Genomic DNA, 24,434 nt, shown 5'->3' with positions numbered 1-24,434 from the left:
TGTTTGCATATTACCATTTAATCTGCATTAATGTATAAATAATATGCACAAAAAACATTTGAAACATTTTTTTTGTTGCAGTTTTCATTTTTTTCCTATTTTAGATAATCACTCGCAAAACGGTGCACAGGTGCCATATAATATTTGAAATCACCGTTTACTGCAGATTACTGGTACTTCACTGCTCCAGGGAATCCACGGGACAGGCTTACAGGACACAGAGTGATCATTTAAGTTTAACCTTACAAGGTCATTAACTGTCACGTCAAGCCGCCATTTTACATAAAAAAAATAAACAGACGAGAAACACGCAAATAATTTTAAAGACAAGACATTTAAAATGAGTTTTTTAAATTTATTATTTTAGAAACAATTTTTCAAAGAATGCCACCCCCCCCGCCCCCGCCTCCAAACCCCTAATAAATATCAAACAAGATAAATATCTTATTCATATTACTGAGAATGCACATTGGCATAGATGTGCACTGAGTTGATTTGACATATGAGAGTGAGTAAAGATCACACACATGGGAAGTGGAATAATCTAAAAGTAAGCAAAGAACACCCTGAAACACACGTAGAACACCCTGAAAGCAATACAAGTTCCTCCCCTCTCTGAAACGCCCTACACCTTTACTTCAACAGAACCAACAGACTTCCTCTGACAGCGTCATGGACGGACATAACGGTAATAATCATCACATTCAACAACATTCCGTTACAGAACTCAGGGTGTAAGATAAATTCAGTTCAGCTGAAAATTATGAGAACATTCACACCAAGTCAGGTCACCACTGGACTATATATCATTACATACATTCTACACAGGTGAAAGTGTAAAAAAAAAAAAAACTATCCATCAGCCATATGTACCCACGTCACACGAAAAAATTAAAATTGAAAACTTTCCTGCCGTACAGGTGGGCATGCCGTCAACAATATGTTCAGGGAGGGAGCAAGAGAGCAGACGTAATAATAATAATAATAATAATAATAATAACAATTAAATGTAATGTTTCTGCATTAGGTTTAAGGAAGTGCTGTTGTGTGCCTCAGTGTCGCATTGTCTCAATCTGTCTCGATCTCAGCCTGTCACACTGAAAGAGCATCTGTTTCACAGGCATCAGGCTGCTGAATCCTCAACAGGGCCTTTTCTGTTAAGGGATTTGCCAAGAGAGCAGCTGCTAGTATGCCTGTGCCAATGAGTGAGACCGCAGTCTGAATGCCCAGTCTGTGAGCACACACAAGTGTGTGTGTGTGTGTGTGTATGCGCATACACATGCACACATGTGTTTGTGTGTCTATGTGCATGTGCATACACACGTATTTGTGCGTCAGTAGTCCTGCCTGTGTGCTACTGAATTCAGTGTCAGTGGAGTTCTGCTCAGTGATCTGGAACAGGCTATACAGTGCAGAGAGGGCTGTCAGTAGTCCCGGTCAGTGGACTGGTTCAGGTCATACAAATGTGTCAGTAGTCCTGGTCAGTGGGCTGGTTCAGGTTAAACAGTGTGTCAGTAGTCCTGGTCAGTGGGCTGATTCAGATTAAACAGTGTGTCAGTAGTCCTGGTCAGTGGGCCGGTTCAGATTAAACAGTGTGTCAGTAGTGCTGGTCAGTGGGCCGGTTCAGGTTAAACAGTGTGTCAGTAGTCCTGGTCAGTGGGCTGGTTCAAGTTAAACAGTGTGTCAGTAGTCCTGGTCAGTGGGCTGGTTCAGATTAAACAGTGTGTCAGTAGTCCTGGTCAGTGGGCTGGTTCAGATTAAACAGTGTGCCAGTAGTCCTGGTCAGTGGGCTGGTTCAGATTAAACAGTGTGTCAGTAGTCCTGGTCAGTGGGCTGGTTCAGATTAAACAGCGTGTCAGAAGTCCTGGTCAGTGGGCTGGGTCAGATTAAACAGTGTGTCAGTAGTCCTGGTCAGTGGGCTGGTTCAGGTTAAACAGTGTGTCAGTAGTCCTGGTCAGTGGGCTGGTTCAGATTAAACAGTGTGTCAGTAGTCCTGGTCAGTGGGCTGGTTCAGATTAAACAGTGTGTCAGTAGTCCTGGTCAGTGGGCTGGTTCAGATTAAACAGTGTGTCAGTAGTCCTGGTCAGTGGGCTGGTTCATATTAAACAGTGTGTCAGTAGTCCTGGTCAGTGGGCTGGTTCAGGTTAAACAGTGCGTCAGTAGTCCTGGTCAGTGGGCCGGTTCAGATTAAACAGTGTGTCAGTAGTCCTGGTCAGTGGGCTGGTTCAGGTTAAACAGTGTGTCAGTAGTCCTGGTCAGTGGGCCGGTTCAGATTAAACAGTGTGTCAGTAGTCCTGGTCAGTGGGCTGGTTCAGGTTATATAGTGTGTCAGTAGTCCTGGTCAGTGGGCTGGTTCAGGTTAAACAGTGTGTCAGTAGTCCTGGTCAGTGAGCTGGTTCAGATTAAACAGTGTGTCAGTAGTCCTGGTCAGTGGGCTGGTTCAGATTAAACAGTGTGTCAGTAGTCCTGGTCAGTGGGCTGGTTCAGATTAAACAGTGTGTCAGTAGTCCTGGTCAGTGGGCTGGTTCAGATTAAACAGTGTGTCAGTAGTCCTGGTCAGTGGGCTGGTTCAGGTTAAACAGTGTGTCAGTAGTCCTGGTCAGTGGGCCGGTTCAGATTAAACAGTGTGTCAGTAGTCCTGGTCAGTGGGCTGGTTCAGATTAAACAGTGTGTCAGTAGTCCTGGTCAGTGGGCTGGTTCAGATTAAACAGTGTGTCAGTAGTCCTGGTCAGTGGGCCGGTTCAGATTAAACAGTGTGTCAGTAGTCCTGGTCAGTGGGCTGGTTCAGATTAAACAGTGTGTCCGTAGTCCTGGTCAGTGGGCCGGTTCAGATTAAACAGTGTGTCAGTAGTCCTGGTCAGTGGGCCGGTTCAGATTAAACAGTGTGTCAGTAGTCCTGGTCAGTGGGCTGGTTCAGGTTATATAGTAGTGGGCTTTTCTGTGGGCCAGCCTCCCTCAGCTCTTCTCTTCTCCTTTTTCTCCTTCAAAACACAAAGAGGCAAAAGAGAAGAGAGTCAGCATGAGGGGCAGCCCATCTCCTGACCCTTCACCTCCCCAGATAAACGCTTTTAGGGCAAATTCAAAAGTTTTTCCGTTTTTCGTGGCATTACATTCATTTTTGGCGGCAGGAACCACCATGCTACCTCTCTCTCGCTCTCTGCCTGAACCCTGAGAATCACACACGGAATGTGTGACGTGCTTAAGTGACACAGCGGCACGTTCGTCCTTTTCAGAGTGACGACTGGTCTTGTGCTTTGTAACGGGGTACTTCTGCGCTAGTTGATTTTGCCTTATTTGCACTCAAATGATAGCAGATAAATCAAGAGTTATTATAGTCTCTCCCTCTCTCTCACACACTCAGCTACTCACTCACGCACTCACTCAGTCACTCACACTCACTCAGTCACTCACTCACTCACACTCACTCTGTCACTCAATTTCAATTTTCTATTTTTTCTACTTTAAATTTCAATTTTTTCACTACTAAAACAACTACTAATTTTTTCACTCTCACTCACTCGCACTCACTCACACACTCTCTCTCACACTCACTCTCACACACACTCTCTCTCACTCACTCTCACACACTCACTCTCTCCCTCTCACTCTCTCACTCCCTCTCTCTCTAATCTGTTGGTACTGTCGCACGGCCTCTCTCTCTCTCTCACCTGTTGGTACTGTCGCACGGCCTCTCTCTCTCTCTCACCTGTTGGTACTGTCGCACGGCCTCTCTCTCTCTCTCACCTGTTGGTACTGTCGCACGGCCTCTCTCTCTCTCTCACCTGTTGGTACTGTCGCACGGCCTCTCTCTCTCTCTCACCTGTTGGTACTGTCGCACGGCCTCTCTCTCTCTCTCACCTGTTGGTACTGTCGCACGGCCTCTCTCTCTCTCTCTCACCTGTTGGTACTGTCGCACGGCCTCTCTCTCTCTCTCACCTGTTGGTACTGTCGCACGGCCTCTCTCTCTCTCTCACTTGTTGGTACTGTCGCACGGCCTCTATCTCTCTCTCACCTGTTGGTACTGTCGCACGGCCTCTCTCTCTCTCTCTCTCACCTGTTGGTACTGTCGCACGGCCTCTCTCTCTCTCTCTCACCTGTTGGTACTGTCGCACGGCCTCTCTCTCTCTCTCACCTGTTGGTACTGTCGCACGGCCTCTCTCTCTCTCTCTCTCTCACCTGTTGGTACTGTCGCACGGCCTCCTTCTCCTGAGTGATGCGGCGCAGTTCGGCGGGGTCGGGCTGGTGCCCCCCGGGCACGGTGTACCCCTCGGGCCGGTCCATGCTGCAGATCTCGCAGCCCGGCCGCGTCGGCTTGTTGATGAAGGTGCAGGACGGGCACGCCCATCCCAGCTGTGGGGGGGAGGAGTCGCCATGGAGACGGTCAGCACTCAAACGGTGTACGCGTACCTCTGTGCTGGCACAGTGTGTGAGGGTGTCACTGCCTACTAGGGATTTTTAAAATTGGGAAAAGGACTCTTGTGACACCACCTCACTGGTAGAACAGAGAGGAGTTGGACTGACCAGGAAGTCTGCTGGCCACAGCCAATAGAACAGCACCGTTAGTGACTGGCGGATAACTTCTGGCAATACTTCCTGGCTCGCACCAATCACCAAGTACCAAGTATCAACCAATCACCATCTGCTTTGTTCTGCTGGTTGTTACAAACAGACTCAGGCTCATCTATATCTTCTACATAAAAGGTGATGTCACACCTGATTCATTCATATTTAACTACCCCTGATAACTGATGGTAGACAGCCATCGAGGTGTGTGGGTACCCAGGTGTTGGGCAGTGTGTAGGTGCCCAGGTGTTGGGCAGTGTGTAGGTACCCAGGTGTTGGGCAGTGTGTAGGTACCCAGGTGTTGGCAGTGTGCAGGTGCCCAGGTGTTGGGCAGTGTGCAGGTGCCCAGGTGTTGGGCAGTGTGCAGGTGCCCAGGTGTTGGCAGTGTGCAGGTGCCCAGGTGTTGGCAGTGTGCGGGTGCCCAGGTGTTGGGCAGTGTGCAGGTGCCCAGGTGTTGGGCAGTGTGCAGGTGCCCAGGTGTTGGCAGTGTGCAGGTGCCCAGGTGTTGGGCAGTGTGCAGGTGCACAGGTGTTGGGCAGTGTGCAGGTGCCCAGGTGTTGGCAGTGTGCAGGTGCCCAGGTGTTGGGCAGTGTGTAGGTACCCAGGTGTTGGGCAGTGTGCGGGTGCCCCGGTGTTGGGTACCTGTGTGCTGGCTTTGCTGGGGTCCAGGGCTTCCTTGAGCTGGGGCATCTCCAGGTTGATGAGATCTCGGATTTCACCGATCCCCAACTTCTCAGCTCCGCCCCCGCTGCTACCTAAGACAGCCAATCACGAGACCCATCACACAGGGGTCTCTCAACAGCCTATCATAGCAGCCGGTCCAACGTGTTCCCCTATCAGTCACTTCCACCTTATTGATGGGCATCAGTGTTTATCGGTATATCGGAGAGTGTCAGAATGGGAAAGACTGTATTATGGTGCCTAAGAGTGAATGACCATGTTCACCAATGTGCACCGGCATGTCCGTGTGCAAACACAATACCTTAAAGGTTTTTGTGTAACGAAGTATATTGGGGTGTTTGGGTGCATCGCGGTGCAGCTCACCCATGCTGCTGTTGGACAGTCGGGGGGGCAGGGTGCTGTAGCCCCTCCGGTCCTGGGACGCGGGCCCGTTGCTGGGCGGCGGCGGGGGGGGCGAGCAGGGCGCTCTCCTGGTCCTGCAGGCACATCTGGCGGGTGAGCTGGGCCTGGCGGGCCGAGAGGAGGTACAGGAAGGCCGTGTCCCCGTCCCGCCGCAGCCCGTAGGACGCCAGCGAGCGCGGCTCCACGCACAGGCACTGCCCGATCACCCAGCGCTGCACCCGCGGGTGGAACCCGTACTCCTGAAACACCTGAGAGGGGGGGTAGAGAGAGAGAGACAGGGGGAGAGGGAGGGAGAGAGAGAGACGGGGGAGAGGGAAGGAGAGAGAGAGAGGGGGGGACAGACAGGGGAGAGAGAGAGAGGGGGGGCAGGGAGAGAGAGAGGGAGCGACAGGGGAGAGTGAGGGAGGGGGGAGAGAGAGGGAGGGAGAGGAGATAGAGAGGGAGGGGGGGAGAAAGAGGGAGGGAGGGGCGAGAGAGAGTCAGAGGGAGGGAGAGGAAGACAGGGGAGGGAGGGGAAGAGAGAGAGAGGAAGAGGGAGAGGGAGAGAGAGGGAGAGAGAGAGTGAAGAGAGAGAGAACTCACCTGTGTGCACCTGACTCCACCACCACACACTCTCTCTGTTTATTGTTCAGTGTCGCTGTGGCTGTGGACCTCACACACTGCCTCACTGTTCTGTGCTGAACAGCGCAGTGCTTCACTGTGTTGTTGTATTTGTGGTGATGAATGCTCGCCTTGTTTCAGGGAAAGGCTACAGAGCCCAATGCAGCCAGTCTGAGGGCTGGGGGCCTTTCATGTGCTCACTGGAGATGATGTTCACCGATATGCAAAACACAGTCAAATGCACAGCAGCACGGGCATGTATCCCACACAGACCAGCTGCCCGTTACCTACTACAGGAACACAGTACGGGAAAAAGTGTGGAATGGTGGTGCAGTCTGACCTGCTGCTTGAGTGACGCAACGGTCATGTGGGGGAAGACTTTCACCGTGACACAACAGGAAGAGGAAGCGTCCTCCACCACCACCGCCAGGCTGCCACAGAGACACACAGCTCAGGATGTGCCTTTCACTGCACACACAGACCTAAGGCTACAGGCAGCCCGTGAGCCAGCTCACATCCTTTCTCCCATTTACCCCCCTAAACCTTCCTTCTCTTCAATTCCACTCATCTGTTTTTTTTCAGGCTGCCCACAGTGCTTAAACTGCTAAATAAAAAGTATTTTTCAATAACAATTTTTTAAATCAAAATGCTTTTGGTGAACTCCTCGATCTCTCCACTGGCCTCCCCCGCCCCCCCGCACGCCCGCCCGCCCACCCATCTGCCGAAAGGGCCCCCACCTGATCTCGGCGTCCGCGTAGTTCTTCTCAGAAAGCTGGATCTTGAGCGCCGCCTGCTGGCGAGCCAGGTTCACTGCATACTGAGAGGCGCTCTGCGTGTCACCTGCCTCTATGGCTCGAGTCAGATCGGCGCACAGCTCCTCTGTGGGGGGGGGGGGGGTGGGCAATATGACATCATACTGTCAGGCAAACACAAGCGGGCGGCAGGAGGGGCGTTGGGCCATAGCAAAGAAAGACGCACATTAACGGGCAGAAGCTTCGGCAGGGCGAGCGCACCGCTGGACAATACTGACAGTGTGAGAGCTGAGCCGGTCGGGGGGGGGGGGGGGCGGGAGAAACCCGGAGGACAGAAATAGCCGGTGAAAATGTCACAGGACTCCACAGACTGAGAGAGAGAGAGAATTCAGACCACTGTGCCCCAAGGGCAATATGAAAAATAAAAATCAGACCGTGGGTAAAACATTTGCTCCAGTGATATGGGGGGCCTTCATTTTTAACTGCTACACAACCCTCCTTTAGCTGTTCTCCTTTTAAAAATATAACTATATAACTTTTTGCCAACCTGTTGACCGGTCTTGTCAATTGGACCTTAGGTTCATCATAAAGAACAGTCGTAAAAATGCTTCATAACAAACGTTTAACCAAAATGTAATTTCAGCACTTCCACCTGGAAATCACAAACGCAACCCTTTTGAGGCTGTCCCAGTCCAGAACAATTAACCTTTACCGGCTCTCTACCGCCCCCATTCAGCCCAGTGTGCACATATACAGGTTAGACATCCCAGGATTCATTGCAGCGGAAATCACAGGGTTCCTCGTGTGTTACTGTAATGCAGGGGGGTCAGACCTCGGGCCTGGAAGACCAGAGTGGCTGCTGGATTGTTCATGTGTTTCAGCACCAGTGACTAATTTAAGACATGGAGTTTATACACCTTGTTCTCAAGGCCTTAACTGGCAGCTGATTGAAAGAAACCCACAAAACCCTGCACCCACTGTGGCCCCCCAGGACTGGAGTTAGACACCCCTACAGTAATTCAAGTAAGAAGCCAGCTCCCAACACAGCATACAACCAATCTGTCCTGCTCCCACTGTGTAACAATAGCAAGGGCCCAGACATATGCTACTTGGGCAGTGATATGCTGTAGCTACCTAGCCAACGACGGGAGGCTTGTGACTGAGGCACCGGGAACTGATCGCTCAGTTACTGCGACGGCGACCTGCTACGCTGTTGCAATATAACCCTCACGTTTACCTATTACTAAACATACTCTAGACCTACGATCTATACCTGTATCTATGTCTATGCTAACGCTGGGATTTTAGTGAGATAGGATTTTACAGCACCCTAACATATACTGTAGCTGGCTTAGAGTTGTGGCCTTTGAGTTAATATTAATATATAGCGGAGGAGGCGAAGCATTTCCTGCCAACTCCTCCTGCTTCTGTGGTTTCTGTGGACGAGTGCAAAGCCACTCGTGTTCCATTCCAGGGAGAACTGTCAGACAGGGAGAAGGAGCCTGTCCCAAATGGGCTGGTTTGGGAATCCCCTGCTGCCCCCCCCACTGCATCAGCACAAAATGGCGACTGAAGCACGGACTTCCACACGGTCACACCTCGCTTCATTTGGACAGAGAGACAAGCGGCAGCTTTTTGGCAGGAAATGAATAATAAGTGAGAAAGGACAGAGAGAGAAACTGAATTATGGACAATGAGTAAAGCGTGTGTGTATGAGTGTGCGTGGGCGTGTGTGTGTGTGTGTGTGTGCGTGTGAGAGAGAGAAAAAGAAAGAGATAGGAGAAAAAGAAGAGAACAAAACAGAAGGTTTGGAGGGTAAGCAAGGGATGGAGGGGAAAAGAAGATGAAGAGGAGAAGGAGGATGAAGAGGAGTAGGAGGAGGAGAGAGAGAGACAGAGAGAGAGAGAGAGAGAGGGAGAGAGAGAGAGGGACAAAGAGAGAGAGAGAGAGAGAGGGACAAAGAGAGAGGGAGAGAGAGAGGGACAGCGCTCACCTGCTTTGGGCAGGGCGGCCGAGCTCTGGGGTTCCAGGGGCTCCAGGTTGAGCTGTCGCTCAGCGATGGGAGGGCTGTCTGCCACTGAAGGACAGGAAAGCAAGGTCAACGAGGAAGACCTCACGCCATTCTCCCTACACTCATGCACCCTGCGCTCAATCCACCAATCAGGACTGCTGTGGGAAAAACAATCCACAACAAACATTACAACCAGCGCTTCAAAAAAGCAACGTGTTATCTGTTCATTCGGCACGGAGATTACACCCAGGAACAGAACCTTCTGCGATCCTCCGACTAGCTTTTAAAGTTTTTCCGTCTTCTTTTTAAAGTTCAAGATTAGGTCACGCTCGTACCTTTTTCCCGGCAAGCTACAAGTTTCCACACTGAAAGCATAAAACACAGAGAAAGCGTTTCAGCCTCTGATCAGCCTCTTACACCCATCCTGCGCCTAATTAGGCATGCCATCTCCGCAAGCTGCCTCCGCCTATCCAAGGTCACCGTGCTCTTCCAGAACCTCTCCCTTACCTCTCTCTCTCTCTCTCTCTCTCTCTCTCTCTCTCTCGGCTGTTCCCGTTAGGGGTCGCCACAGTGGATCATCCGAACCGCATATTTGATTTGGCACATGTTTTCACGCCGGATGCCCTTCCTGACGCAACCCTCCCATTTATCTGGGCTTGGGACCGGAACTGAGAATGCGCTGGCTCTACCTCTGCACTGAGAATGTACTGGCTTGCGCATCCTCAGTGGCTGGGTTTGACCTGGAGTCCGGGGAAACGAACCCGGGCCTCCAGCGTGGCAGGCGAGAGCGCTACCGCTGAGCCACCAATGCTCCGTAACCCGTCCCTTCCCTGAGCTCCACAAAACAGTGCAGAGACAGAGGGAGGAGCAGAGAGGAAAGTGTGCGCAAGAGGGTGAGGGGGGAAAGAAAGTACACGGGCACAGAGACGGAGAGAAAGAGAAACGGAGCGGAGGCAGTTCCAACGGAGGAAACGGGCCGTAGAGGCAGAGACGCCTCACACAGCGCATCGCCCTCATATCGAGGCCTGTCCGCTAGCGTAGCGCCGAGCCGATGCGGTGTGGCTAGTGAACGGCCGCTGCAGAACGTGCCGTCGCACCGGCGGACACAGACAGCACGCGATCGGTTCCCTCAGCAGGAGACCGCCTGTCTTCAGCCGGGCGGCCTGGCCGGATCTCTGGGCCCGTGCGGTCTGGTTGTGGTTCTGCGCTCGCAGCACGCCGACCGCACTCAAACCCAGGAGAGAGGGAGGCTCGGGCTCGGGCTCGGGCACGGGCAGGGGCACAGGACTACGGACAGACAGAACGGAAGCTCGAAAGGCCCGCAAAGCCGTACGAGAACAAACGGCATAGTCCCAGGAGCAGAGAGAAAGAGAACCTGTACGTCACCTAGACAACCGTTCCGCTATTCATTACTGATCTCTTTCACATCCGTCCCCCCGTCTCCTCATCAAGGGCCTGGTTTTCTGACCACTGACCTTTACCACACGCAAAGCCTTTTAGCGCACGCGAAAACCAGTAACGTGACCAGTGATTGGTCACGGTATTTGTTTTGCACCAATCACTGGCAGCGTTATTGTTTTTTTTGCGTGTGTTCACATTTGAGCCCCCGAGGGGGCCATACGAGAGAACAAGGACAGACGGCAAGATGGCGGACAGGCGTACTGACCCCTGTGCGCCTCCCTCAGCGATGACATCACCACGGTGGCCCACTCCTGCGCCTCCTTCTCGCAGCGGAAGTTGAAGTTGATGCGATCGTGAGGGGGCGTGGCCAGACGCAGCTCGTGGCAACGCGGCGACTTCACCTCGTACTGCACGGACCGCAGGTCGAACTCCGCGATGGACTGGGGTGTGTGTGTGTGTGTGTGTGTGTGCGTGTGTGGGTGGGGGGGTTGGGGGGAGGGTGAAGTGGAAAGGACAAGAGTGAGAGGACATTTTGAATACATAAAAATCCTCAATGAACACAACTTACAAGTTCACTACTGAAATAACTCATCATCCAGGGTTTTCAACCATTCATTTTAATCCAATAACCAATTGACCTTTTCTTTTGTGAGGCTCTTGCTGTGTGAATGTTTTGGTCACCTTCAGCCCCTGTGGGACCTCTGGGGTGTATCAGGAAACAGGATTGCAGAGTTAGCTGGGTAACTGCACTGAGTAAATCCTGGAACAGCTCTTTTTACTTCAGTCCATGTTCCAGATTTGGGAGGGTTCTCAGTTTTACTCAGTTTTTAGTGCAGCTATCCAGCTAACTCAGTAATCCTGCTCAGTTAAACAGGGCACTGGAGGTCATTTTCTCCTGTAAATACTACAGTTTTACACAGGTCTCCCTCAATAACCTTTTAAATTGTCAGGGAATGATGTTCAGTTTTGTCTCTCACTGGCAGAAAATTTTTTTTGTATTTTTTTATTCTTAAAAAAATATACGTGCTGTGCTGCCAGTCACTGAGCTGTGTGACAACCTAGTTTAAATGCGCTACACAAAATAACGATGGGTTCATTGGCCAGTGAATTCAGTGTATACAAATATATATATAAGTGTATATGAATAAGAATATGTATAGTAATATGTTTGTGAGGAAGAATATTGTTAGTTATACTTTTTCATTTTTATTTCATGTGGTTGTTTTGTCTGTAAGTGTCTTATCTATTGTGATGTTTTTGTGTGGACCCCAGGAAGTGTAGCTGATGTTCTGCATCAGCTAATGGGGACCCTAATAAAATCCTAAATCCAAGTTGATCGGTAACTGTAGTACGAGTGAGCAGTCATTCCAGAGGCTGGTCACTGTAATGGCAATAGCCTACTCTGTACAAGTGTATATGAATAAGAATATGTATAGTAATATGTTTGTGAGGAAGAATATTGTTAGTTATACTTTTTCATTTTTATTTAATGTGGTTGTTTTGTCTGTAAGTGTCTTATCTATTGTGATGTTTTTGTGTGGACCCCAGGAAGTGTAGCTGATGTTCTGCATCAGCTAATGGGGACCCTAATAAAATCCTAAATCCTAGTTGATCGGTAACTGTAGTACGAGTGAGCAGTCGTTCCAGAGGCTGGTCACTGTAATGGCAATAGCCTACTCTGTACTAAGTACAGTACAAAGTGACAGTTCTCCCCCCCATGGGTTGCATACCGTGCAACATTACATCTTACTAATACGCAACAAATACACATAATTTAACAGTTCAATTGGAAATGTGTGTGCATCCTACTATAGCCTGCTAACAGTATGAACATATCCGGGAGCAAGTAATGCAACTTAAAAACTGACTCGTCATCGAACCCCGTGACCACAATGACAGAAAGTAAACCCAGCTAATGTTGTCTACCTAGCAGCACAGGCTAACGTTACCTTCCTTCTCTTCAATAACTGGTTATCTGCTTGTCTTACCAACACAAAATAGGCAACTGTAGCCCGCAAATGTCGCAAACTCGCGGTTTCGCCTAGCCCTGGTAACACTGTTAATAATAACAACAACACATGATACATGTCTTACCTCCAGCTGAAACTCAGAAAAACATTTAGCAACGTGCCGACAAAATGCTTCGAGATTCACTATACAGGTTACATGTCAGGAATTAACTTATAAAATACATTTCATTTGGAAATCACGTTAGCAAACATCACCCACTCAGATTCAGTCGCCGATCACTGCTTTCAGTTTCCGACTGCCGTGGGATTCCCCCAAACTCTTACCACACTTTGGCCGGTGCCTGTACAACTGACGTCCCGTAGAGCGAGGCGGAACTCCCCGGCCCTCCCAGGGTCCATACTGAGCTGCAAACGCAAGGACTCGTCTTCTGCCCCTGGGAGACACAACGGCCGTATTCCCGAGTGGCACACCGAAACCCGCACCGACATTAGCACCGTGTTACAGCCGCTCTGGGAGGCCCCGTAGCCGGGGAGAGGAGGAGATGGAGCCGGCGAGGGGGTGCGAGCCCACCCGCCCGAGCTCAGCGCCATTCCGCTGGCCCTTCAGGCGGGGAGGGATAAGTCCCAACAGCGCTCCAGTACTGTTTAGTCCACAAATATGGCCCACAGTTGCCCGTCGCCCCGTCTTGTTTATGTGTGCGTCAAAGATGCAGTTTCATCTCCTCACTGTAGGTTTCGTATTGACTGGCAGCACAGGAAGCACGTACGCCCCCTAGCGGCCTCCCGTCAAACTTCCCAACTGTGAAGAAGAACTCACGTTAGGGACAAAAAAGACGAGCATTTCAGGTGATTAACTTTAATTCAATGCCAGGAAAGAAGCTATATCGATGAAGTTGTGTAATTTATATAGACGGTGAAACCAAATGTATAACATTACTCTTTAATGAAAGCCAAGAATCTGAACTTTAACCACATGTGAATTGCTGCTTGATTACAAATCTAAAAGTGTGGAGTAGGCTAGGGAGCCAGATCAAGAAGTTGTTTTTGTCCCAAACATTATGGAGGGCTCCGTATGTATTTTTAAATACATAAGACATCGATACTACCAAGCTATTCGCTACACTGTTCACAACGTGTGGTCATATGTTATTGTAATTTGCTTGTACTTATTCAGTGCGTATGTAGGCTACGTGAGAGTTGAATACGCCCTAAGAAGTTAATCACCCAGTGTGCTAAATAAACTTCGCCAAGCCTTTCACGCCTGTAAAAACGAACTTACGGCTGCAGTTGGTCAAATCATGATTGACAGTTACCTCCGCCATTCAACAAATGACAGTAATATCAAGATATTCAAAAACACAACGGTTGTGCAAGACTGTGAGCTGCTAGGGAGTCCCATCGTAATGCCAACGTTCGGAAAACGATACCCCTATTACGTACATTCAAATAAATCATCACTGTAAATAAATAATTTAGTAAATTTGCTTACAGGCGACAGTGGCTGTGTTGCTACTCTTGAATATGAATAACAAATAAACAGGAGTGGAAAATAAAGAAACCCTTCTTTCTACAAATAACATAGTGGTTATCTCAACTGACAAGAGGTTTGGCCTATTGGATTCCTTTCATTTTTAACAGACAGAGTCAAGAACCATCATAAGGACGCTTTCATTGGTCGAGAAGAAAGTGGGCGTGGCTTTGACAGTGGGCGTTCATATTACCAACGTTAGAGCGGTGGGGGCAGGTCACAGTGTTTGTTGCTGCGATATCTTGGATACGGAACTACGCCATTAGCCACGGATAACGTTATTTCGAATAATTTCCGATTTTAAAATATAAAAATAAGTAGGGGTCGAGTCGCAGCGATAAAAGCGACTCGGATCTCGCATATTAAGTCTAATTTTAAATAAATATACACCGACCAAATAAGGGGATGCTGCTGCAGAACGAGCTGGATTGTCTCAGACGGTCGCTGGATTTAATGTCGTCGCATTTATTTGGAAAAGCCAGTTTTTCGATAGAAGAATCCGCACACAGAATAAATAGTCATCTACCGCGACCGAGCACGTTTGTGTGGTGTTGAATTAAGAGTTAGACGACGTTAACACCGATTCTGTATTGTCCCGATCATAGCTAACATTGGTTGGCTTTAAAGCAGTTTCGGGGTCACTGTATTGTGTTGCAATTGTCGCTGGTTAACGTTAGCCTGGTCTTTGTCGGTGGCTGCAGCAACAATTAAAGTAGGAAGAAAAACTGGCCCTCGTGTCCATTTAGTCTACTGGTTAAGGTTAGCTACCAAACAGCGCTGTTATTTGCTCCTTTTTGTTTTGTGCAATCAACAAACATCGCGGCCGAGTTCACCTCAGACTCACGATTGTGGAGTGTAATTTGACACCGTCAACACAGTACTTCAGAGGTGAGAAAAGAAACACTAGCTACGTTTGCTGTAAGTTAGCTAGCATCTTAATGTAAACAGCTCACTTTTTGGCTAATGTAACGTAAGTGGCATGTGTAAATGTGGTCTACGTTAGTTTGCCTGAGATGTGTATTCGTGTGTGGGTGTATTGGCAGTACAATATTTGCTATTCAGCCGAATGTTTCCTTTTTGCCTTTTAAGGTAACGGGAACAATGCTAACCAGCGACCCTAATGTAGGTATGCTAGTTTGGTTGTTAGCTCTGCTACAACAAGGAACTAACGTTACATGTTTGGGCGGAGGAGCGGAAATGTAAATTGTTAATGATTAGATCGTAGATGAAGGTATCTCTTTGTCGAGAGCGTCGAAACGGAAGATGCTCGCATTGGTTTCGGTTCGTTGACCAATGACGTGCTAGCAATTTAAGCCGCGTTTCCACCGCAGGAACTATACCCCGGAACTAGGAACCTTTTGAGGAACTCAGTGCGTTTCCACCGCAGGAACTAGGGTCTAAATTTAGTTCTGGGGGCTTTGTTTTACCCCCCAAAACGTTCCTGCTCGGGGGGTAGTACTTTCCGAAAGTACAGGAACCTTTTGGGTGGAGCTTGCAGCGCTGAACATTTCTGATTGGTCGAGTACTCGTAGCATTTGTGTTGTATTTATTTTCCGCCATTACCCGCCATGTTTGAAAATATGCAGCGGCAAACCAATTTATTTTCATAATAACTTCAAATCAAACTTGTATGTTATGCGGCGCAGTAGCCTACTTTTGGTTATAGCCTGTCAACGTCTTGGAATTATAACGTGTGCTCTTCTGTTCTTTTCTTGCTTTAGTATTCGTTTTATAAAATGCTAAGCATTCGTGCTGGGACAGCATATTACGTAGGCTACCAAAACATTCAAACGGATTAATTCGGTTGCTGAATATTTTCTTCCGGATTTTCTTTGTTAGCCCGTTGTAATTGACTCAAAACGTTTGATACAGTTATGTGAGGTATGCGGTAGTTCTGCATAATTAACATTGGTGATACAGTACAAGCAAACTGGAAATCATCTTCCGCACTTTTTATCCGGGTAAAATAACAGGTTAATTCTAGTAATCTTCCCTTTAGCTTTTTCAGACTGCCGTAATTTTACTCAATTTTACTGCCATTTTTCAATTCCACAAAAAGACAAGGAAGACTATGGACTCATTTATGGTGCATGGTTCGCATCTGGAGGGCACACTTCGCTGCTCGGCTAGCAGTAACTTCGAAGGAAAGCAAACGGTGGCTGTACCACTACTAATTTACATTTTCACGCAAGTCCGAGTTTTCGTTCTATTCTTGTCATTTTGCGATTAGCCTATATGGAATTGACGACGAGAAAGTAATAAAACAGCAAATTGTTTACAACGTGTGCATGTTTTCTGCTGTTAATGAATGTGTTTGAGAGGATATATGAAAATCAATAAATACAAAAGTAACCATATATAGTCATTGTTGGTAACCCGTTGTATATAAGTGGAATAAACCCCTCCGGGCTTTCCCGGTTATTAGAAAATAATGTAGGCTACTTCGGTGGTAGTATGGGGTTACAGAAGAAATTATATGACAGATGGACCGACGACAACGTCAGTGGGCTAATTTGCCTAATCTTCGCGGTACTTTAGACCCCGGTGGAAACGCAGACAACCATTGGCTGAAGGAACCTTTTAGTTCCTGGTAAAGTAGTTCCTGGGACTGAAAGTTCCGGGTAATTTTGGTGGAAACGCGGCTTTAGACACTAGTCAATCAGTGCGCATATCAAATTGTGTAACTTCACTCCGCTAAGAAAGTCAAAGGTGAAAGCTTATGCTAAAATACAGTGACATTGGCTGATCGGTTGCCTTAGCCAGACGGAGCGAATTGACTCTGCACCTTGTGACCCCATTCTAACTTTGACCGTAATTTTATTGTGGGCCATGTAATCTACTTTTATTACACATTAGTAAATGAGTACCTAGGTTGGAGTCTGGCCGTTCGTCACGCACGATGCTTAAACGGAGCACAGTGTGTAACACGGCGTCGGGAAAATGGTCTGTGGCAAGTCAGCCAGTTTGAGACATGCAATAACCATCTGTTTTTTTCTATATCCAGAAAGTGTGTGAGGTGTTGTTTTTATTTTATTTTTTGGAAATATGTGCTATACACTACCCCCTCCCCCCTTCTCTCTTTGCAGCCATGAAGTTATTGGAGAACTCGAGTTTTGAAGCCATGAGCTCCCATCTGTGTGTGGAGACGGGTGACTCTCATATCCTGGGCAGGTAGTTACCGGAACACCTGCACACTGTTCAGGCTCACAGCTGGCCTGCCTGCACCTCCAGCAGCAAAGACACTCACTCACAGGATGCACTGGAAAAGACTGACCCTCCCCCTTTCACCCCGAAGGCCATTATACACAGGCAACATTTTGAGGCAATGAAAGATTTAGCCCACAATTCTGACCAATCGTGTTTGTTCACCATACTTTAATTTGTTGGAGTCCACTACGTTATCATCATCCATTTTTGTCCAGTTTGCTTGCATCCATCCATTTTGCGGACAATATTGTCCGTCATTAATTAAATTGCCTGAAATATTGCCTGTGTATCATGGACTTAATGTCAGATTTTTATTGACAGACGCACAAACTGAAAGACTGTCTGGTATTTTGGTAGGGTTTGCAGGAGGCCTGGAATCTCTAGTCTAGTGTGTATCCTTGCACTGACCCTGTGCGCCTGGCCTGATTGGGTCAGATTACGTGGAAACTGCAGGTGTGTTTGCGCGCGTCGTGTGGCCGGGAGAGCACGGCGTTCCCTGCAGCGCGCCTATCGCATGTCAGCTGCCCCCGGTCCTCCTCCTCCGCTCACGCTGCAGGGCCCGAGCGGCCATTCCGCGCGGCCGGCATCACGGTGTATTTGCGGCTGCGTTAAGAGGGTCCATTTTAAAGCACCGGATTAGCACCCTGGGGGCCACAGGCGGGGGGGGGGGGGGACTAGTATGCCTGTCCCGGGACGCGAGGGCAAGCGTGCCACCTGGGACGCTGAGAGAGGAGCGTCGAAAACGCACCCGCTCAATGTGCCACTGGAGCGTCTCAGAGCTGGAGCTGATGGGCTGCCCCGTTCAGGCCTGAAAGCTCCCTTGGGGCAGACCTTTTAAGAACTAGCCACGACTCGTTCAGCGGGGACGTCGACCCGCTCCACCGCTGCCGAAATTGGGACGAGGCTCCTTTCCAGCCCCCTCTGACCCGAGAGGGGGTGGGGTCGAACCCGTGCCCTGGGGCTGGCGGAGCGCGCTCGTAATGTGGGCGTGGACATAACCGTAACGACTGACAGTTTATCAGACCTGCGGTCAGGTGACCTCGCTGGGCGAATGGCGAGCGGGGGGGCGGAGTTTGCCGTAAAGCCTGACTTCTGCTTTGCTGCACGACCCTTTCGACGGTTGTCGCGGAAACAAAAGTGAAAGTGTTGCGCGACGTTTTGCATTTGCACTTCAGGGAAAGCCTGAGGGGACGGTTCTGTGGTCTCTATGGTAAAAAAAGAAGGTGGTCTGTCGCCTCAAACCAAATATAATGACGTGGAAGGGGGGGAAAAAAACACGTATCCGTGAGAATGAGTTTTGGTGTTCTATTTGGCTGTCCAGTCAGCACTGTGCGACGTGACATCCTGTGACATAACAAACTTCTGAAGGTGCGTAACACTGGGCGGGGGGGAAAAAAAACTTTTTTGGTTGAGAAGACACTTGTTGAAAGGGTCGTGCGACAAAGTATAAATCAGGCTTTAATGACCCCGTGGGGGAGGTCTGTGTCAGGTCTGAGGGCCGCGAGACTGGGTGAGCCGAACACAGAACTGACACTGCAGAGGGTGTGGGGGTGGGGGTGGGGGTGGGGGTGGGGTCAAGGGGAGGGGGCACATAACACACCCCCCACCACCTTGCTTCATTTTGTTTTTAAAGTCAAAATTTATCACATTCATTACCTAGAAACAGGGGAATTACATATCTGAGGACATGGTGTTTTCTGAATAGGCCTGTTTACCTGTGTTTGTACAAACATAAGAACACAAAAGTTGAAGTAAACAAGATAAACTTGCACATTTATGTGCACCGGGGGTTGGGGCATGAACCTGACAAACTTTTTGGTCGACCCCATTAAGCAAAGCTAATGCAAGAAAGTAAAAAATGTAAAAGAACAGCCTACACAGGTACAGGTGAACTTTAGCGATATTCAGTGAACGTTTGCTTTTTCATCGAGGGGGTGGGTGGGGGATTAGTCACAGTGTTTTAGGCCAGAATAGTTTGGGGGGGTGGGGGATGGGGGGCGGGGGTAAACGTTGCCATTTTGGTAGTTATTTACATGCAGTCAGCTGATGTTCTGTATATCCAGGGTACTTGATCTGACAGAGCAGCCAGTGTATTAGGTGTCCTGTAACGGGCAGGCTTGGTTATTTGAGGGGGGGCACCGTAATGGAGAGTGTGTGTGGCTATTTAACCTGCTGACAGGATTAGACCAGGACTCAGCTGCGGTAACCATGGAGATTTCAGCAGCCTGTGACATCACAGGCTGTTCCACTTCACGCTGGACGAGATAGAGAAATACACTGACACAGATTCACAAGGTTTATTTCTACGCCTGACTGGTATTGACACACCTTTGAATAGGTGTGTGTGTGTGTCTGCGTCTGTGTCTGTGTCTGTGTGGGTGTGTGTGTATGTGTGTGTGTGTGTGTCTGTCTGCGTCTGCGTGTGTGTCTGTGTCTGTGTGTGTCTGTGTCTGTCTGTGTGTGTGTGTCTGTGTGTCTGTGTCTGTGTGTCTGTGTCTGTGTGTGTGTGTGTGTCTGTTTGGTCCGTCTGTTTGGTCCGTCTGGTCCAGCAGCACCACAGTGTTCTGAGTCCCAGCCAGGAATCTTTCTTCATGTCGACCTACTGACCTTTGATCTCTGTTATAATTAGACAGGCTGCTCAGGGCTCCGTGTGCTCAGGGCTCTCTGTGTTGCGCAACCCTGCTCTTGCATAACTGGGCTAGAGAGCCAAGGGGAACATAAACATCTTCCCCTCCCCCAACACTCACACACACACACACACACACACACACACACCCAACCTACAGTCCCGCCTTAGCTTGAAGCATTTCAAATAGCAACTTTTGAATCCAAATCTGCCTGTCCCTACTCTAATGTCTGCGATAGGACAGGCATATGCTCAGGGTGGCCTGGTGAAGCACGTTAGCGTGCCCGTTAGCATGCCCGTTAGCGTACCCGTTAGCATGCCCGTTAGCGTACCCGTTAGCATGCCTGTTAGCATGCCCGTTAGCGTACCTCCCTCTGTGCTGTTCCTTGCCGTGGTGGGGAGGCTTGCGTGCCTTCGGGATCCTGAAAGCTATATCAGCCGGGGCTTTTTGCCCTGGGTGGGTTCAACCTTGCTGGGCAGGTTTCAGGTGAAGGGCCAGACGAATACAGCACGTAGTCCCCCAGGCTGGGGGTTGGGCATGGAGCTAGCAACCCCACCCTGTTCAAAACAGAACAAACAAACTAATCCCTGTTACGCAAACTTCAGCCTTATGTCACACACTTGGGTGAAGTGGGTAAGTAGTACCTGTTGATTTAGGCATTTGCTTATAAAAAGCTTTATCATAACAAGCATAGTACTGATCTAAAGTAAATAAACATGTGCCTGGTGAGGAAAGCCAAAGTAGAGACAGTGTACACTGCAACTGGAAAACATCTTTTTATGTTTTGTAAAAATTTTTTTATCCTTCCCACCCCCCCCCCCTCCCCCTGCAAATAATCTTGGACCCCCTCTTCCTCCTCCTCCTCCTCCTCCTCCTCGCTGTCCCCAGGATGGAGAGTTACTCCTGCAAGATGGCGGGCGACGACAAGCACATGTTCAAGCAGTTCTGCCAGGTGGGCGAGCCGCACGTTTTGGAGGCCCTGTCCCCCCCCCAGTCCAGCGCCACCAGCCCCCCGCAGTAAGTCCCTCCTGCGCTCCCCCCACCCCCCCCCCCCCCCCTCCCCCCACCCCCCCGCAGGAAGCCGCAGCTCCCCCGCTGCAGTTCAGAGCTGCAGCAGGTGCAGTTCTCCCGCAGGGCCGCTGCATCAGAGCAGCCCAGCATCAGAGCAGCCCTGCATCAGAGCAGCCCTGCATCAGAGCAGCCCTGCATCAGAGCACCCCAGCATCAGAGCAGCCCTGCATCAGAGCAGCCCTGCATCAGAGCACCCCTGCATCAGAGCACCCCTGCATCAGAGCAGCCCAGCATCAGAGCACCCCTGCATCAGAGCACCCCTGCATCAGAGCACCCCTGCATCAGAGCACCCCTGCATGCGGGTGTGAGAGGCCAGTGGCCTGAAGGGCCCAGTGCCTCTCTGCAGGAGAATCAGCGGCTCAAAAACTGACCCGTTTCCCCTTTTTCTCCTCTCTCCTCTCACTCCCGCTCTGTCTTTCTCATCCTCTGTCTTCTGTGTAAATGTGCCTTTTTCTGTCTCAATCCCCCTTTCCTGTATTCCTTCTCTCTCTCTGTCTCTGGCTCTCTCCTACTCTTGATCTTTGGTCCTGTACTTTCTCCCTCTCTTCCTCTGTCAATATCTGTCCTCTCTCTCTCGCTCTCTTCCCTCTCTCTATCTTTACCCCTGTCCCTCTCTCTCTCTCTCTCTCCTCCCTCCCTCTCTCTCTCTCCTCCCCCCGTCCCTCTCTCTATCTCCACCCCCCGTCCCTCTCCCTCTCTCTCCCTCTCTCTCTCCCTCTCTCCCCCTCCCTCTCTCCTCCCCCTGTCCCTCCAGGCTGGGTAAGAGCAGTGAGGATGGAGAGAGCCCCCTGAGTGACACGTGCTGCAGGAAGACTCTGTTCTACCTCATCACCACGCTCAACGAGTCCTTCCGTCCGGACTATGACTTCAGCACCGCCCGGGCACACGAGTTCAGCCGGGAGCCCAGCCTCAACTGGGTCAGGACCGCCCGCAGAACCCCTCTGCCACTGCTTACCCTCCCAGCACACCAGGCCCAGAACGCTGCAGCTTCTGCACAGAAACACGCGTAGCGGAGAGCGGACCCAAACTCCCGCTGGAGCTCCGCGTGCAGACGCACATAAACGCCTAACTGTAGCAGTGTGTGCGTGTTTTCAGCTGGGTTTCCTTGAACTTGCACAAATACAGCGCACAAAAACACTCAACGGCATTTGGCAAATGACTGAAAAGTAAAATGGTGCTAAACAAAAGCCCAAGTCAATAGGGCTCGTATAATAAACTGTCAGCACAGAGAAAGGGGGTCATGGAGTGCGAGTGAGAGAGAGTGTTGGGCTGGGCTTGATTTGGGTTCCTCATAATCTGTCAGAAATGTTGCCTGACGTGACAAAAAAATGGCTGCACCTTTCTCCAGTTTCATATGCCTTGTGCTGTCTCGTATGCATACGTGTGCAGTCTCTGGCCTTCTGTAAACGGAAGAGGTGTGTTGGCTTCGTGTGAGCGATACAGACAAGGCCTTTCCAGGAAGTGAATTCCCCAGCACGTACGCACATCTGCTTACCTCATACATCCGCTCACCGTGGCGCTCTCTGTCGCCCCCAGGTGATGAACGCGGTGAACGGCAGCCTGTTCTCGGCAGTGGGAGAAGAGTTCAACTCCCTCGGTCCTGAGCTGTGGAACGCCATCGACCAGGAGATCAACCTGCCAGGCTGCGACATATACAGGTGTGTGTTTGCGCGTGTGTGTGTGTGTGTGTGTGTGTGCGTGCATTGCCTGCATGCCTGTATGCATGCTTGCTTGTTGTGTGTTTGCCAGTGGCTTGTTTTTGTGGGAGATTTGACCCTTGACCCTTTCCCCCCCCAGCTATAACCCAGACCTGGACTCTGACCCCTTTGGAGAGGAGGGCAGCCTCTGGTCCTTCAACTACTTCTTCTACAACAAGAAGCTGAAGAGGATAGTGTTCTTCACCTGCCGCTCAGTCAGGTTAGCCACCAGCTGAGCTCTCTCCTTCTCTCTCTCTCCCCCTCCCCCTCTCTCCCTCCCTCCCTCTCTCTCTCCCCCTCCCTCCCTCCCTCCCTCCCTCTCTCTCTCTCTCTCTCTCCTTCTCTCTCTCACAACACACAACACATACAGCTCAAACTGCACACACACAAACAAACACACACACACACACACCTACACAGCACAAAGCACACACAGACACAAAGCACACACACACACACATGTATGCACAGAGAAACACACACAACACACACAGCTCAAACTGCACACACACAAACGCACATACACACACAGCACAAAGCACACAGACACACACACCTGTAGCATTCACAGAGTCTGTTCGGCCTCTGTGCTGCGGGTCAGAGGGGGTTCAGAGTGGGTTCAGGCTGGGTGCTGCAGGTCAGAGGGGGTTCAGAGTGAGGTGCAGGCTGGGTGCTGTAGGCTGCTGCAGGTCAGAGGGGGTTCAGAGTGGGGTGCAGGCTGGGTGCTGTAGGCTGCTGCAGGTCAGAGGGGGTTCAGAGTGAGGTGCATGCTGGGTGCTGTAGGCTGCTGCAGGTCAGGGGGGGTTCAGGCTGGGTGCTGTAGGCTGCTGCAGGTCACAGGGGGTTCAGAGTGAGGTGCATGCTGGGTGCTGTAGGCTGCTGCAGGTCAGAGGGGGTTCAGAGTGAGGTGCATGCTGGGTGCTGTAGGCTGCTGCAGGTTCTGTCAGTGCAGACGTTGTGTTTCTCCCTGATTTCAGCGTCCTCAGCGGGTATGGCCGAGACAGCCTGGACAACGAGCTGGACATGGAGCTCGAGGACGAAGAGGAGATGGACGAGTTCACTGAGGACAGGTGTGCGACCGTGCGACTTCCTGTCCACACAGGAAGTGCAGGAGGCTTGAGCCAGAATGGAGGAACTGAACATGCTGATATCTGACACTCCTCTCTCTCTCTCTCTCTCTCTCTCAGGTTCCCCAGGGCTTTGTGTGTTTAAACTTCTCAGGGACAAACGAGCGGACCCAGGCCTCTTGGGAACAGCCGTATACCCCTCCTCCATATATAAACCTCTCCTTTTCTTTCTCTCTCTTCTCTCTTACCATCTCTCTCTTCTGATGGACACCAGCATGTTGTGTCTTCTCCTCACTCTTGGCTGGATTAAAAGATGCTGCCCCCCATTGCCCAGCGACCTCCACGCCCCCCACCCCACCCCCCCCCCCCCCCCCCGGTCCAGTGAATGTGTATGTGATATGGACTCCCTTGTGAGCAGATTTGGCCTGGGTTAGGCCCTGTTTCAGATGGCAGTGTTGTGCGATTCCTGACCAGGCCTGGTTTACCTGGGGGGGTGGGGGGGGTGAAGGGGCGGGAGGGGGTCACAGCATAGTGGACTTCTTCCTACCCCCCAACGCTGTGACGGACGGGACAAAGACCGTGGACAAGCCAGGAGAGCCGGAGCAGGGCAAAGCCATGGACTGCAAACGGAGCAGGCATTTTTTTTTTTGGGAGGGGCTGAAGTGCACCCACTGGATACAGAGAGGGGCTCGCGGTCTGATACCGTCATGAGTGGATTGGGCCAGGGGGGCTGGAACAGGCCTGGGACACGGATCGCCCAATCACCTCCCTCTCCCAACCTCCCACTGCCAAGGGGGCGGGGTTACAGGAGCATTACTGTGATTGACATTCTGTCCAGCCTGGATTTTATTTGTATT

The 24,434-nt window shown here is 50.4% G+C and overlaps 2 protein-coding genes across 3 annotated transcripts; one reads left to right on the top strand and one right to left on the bottom strand.

Moving 5' to 3' along the window:
* Positions 1-1,685: 1,685 nt before the first annotated feature.
* On the bottom strand, positions 1,686-13,950 carry shrprbck1r (sharpin and rbck1 related). The gene is given in 11 exon segments (XM_035413205.1): positions 1,686-2,981; positions 4,177-4,350; positions 5,206-5,318; positions 5,608-5,699; positions 5,701-5,894; positions 6,587-6,677; positions 6,984-7,125; positions 8,992-9,075; positions 10,676-10,850; positions 12,705-13,179; positions 13,870-13,950. Coding segments are annotated over 10 exon segments (1,395 nt in total). The 5' UTR covers positions 12,972-13,179; positions 13,870-13,950; the 3' UTR covers positions 1,686-2,918.
* Positions 13,951-14,105: 155 nt separating this feature from the next.
* Positions 14,106-23,912, top strand: maf1b (MAF1 homolog, negative regulator of RNA polymerase III b). 2 transcript variants are annotated; one of them, XM_035413203.1, is made up of 8 exons: positions 14,106-14,796; positions 16,995-17,079; positions 20,631-20,759; positions 21,568-21,730; positions 22,350-22,471; positions 22,611-22,730; positions 23,488-23,580; positions 23,698-23,912. In XM_035413203.1, the coding sequence occupies exons 2-8, from the start codon at positions 16,997-16,999 to the stop codon at positions 23,720-23,722; spliced, it is 735 nt and encodes a 244-aa protein (XP_035269094.1). In that variant the 5' UTR covers positions 14,106-14,796; positions 16,995-16,996; the 3' UTR covers positions 23,723-23,912. The 2 variants fall into 2 exon arrangements, with proteins under 2 accessions (XP_035269094.1, XP_035269095.1); XM_035413204.1 differs by lacking the exons at positions 14,106-14,796; positions 16,995-17,079 and adding an exon at positions 20,010-20,375.
* Positions 23,913-24,434: the final 522 nt, after the last annotated feature.

This window comes from Anguilla anguilla, chromosome 4 (assembly GCF_013347855.1).
Source record: "Anguilla anguilla isolate fAngAng1 chromosome 4, fAngAng1.pri, whole genome shotgun sequence".
NCBI classification, from domain to species: Eukaryota; Metazoa; Chordata; class Actinopteri; order Anguilliformes; family Anguillidae; genus Anguilla; species Anguilla anguilla.
Note: the sequence above shows the minus strand (reverse complement) of the source record. Positions and strands in the feature narration are given on the sequence as shown.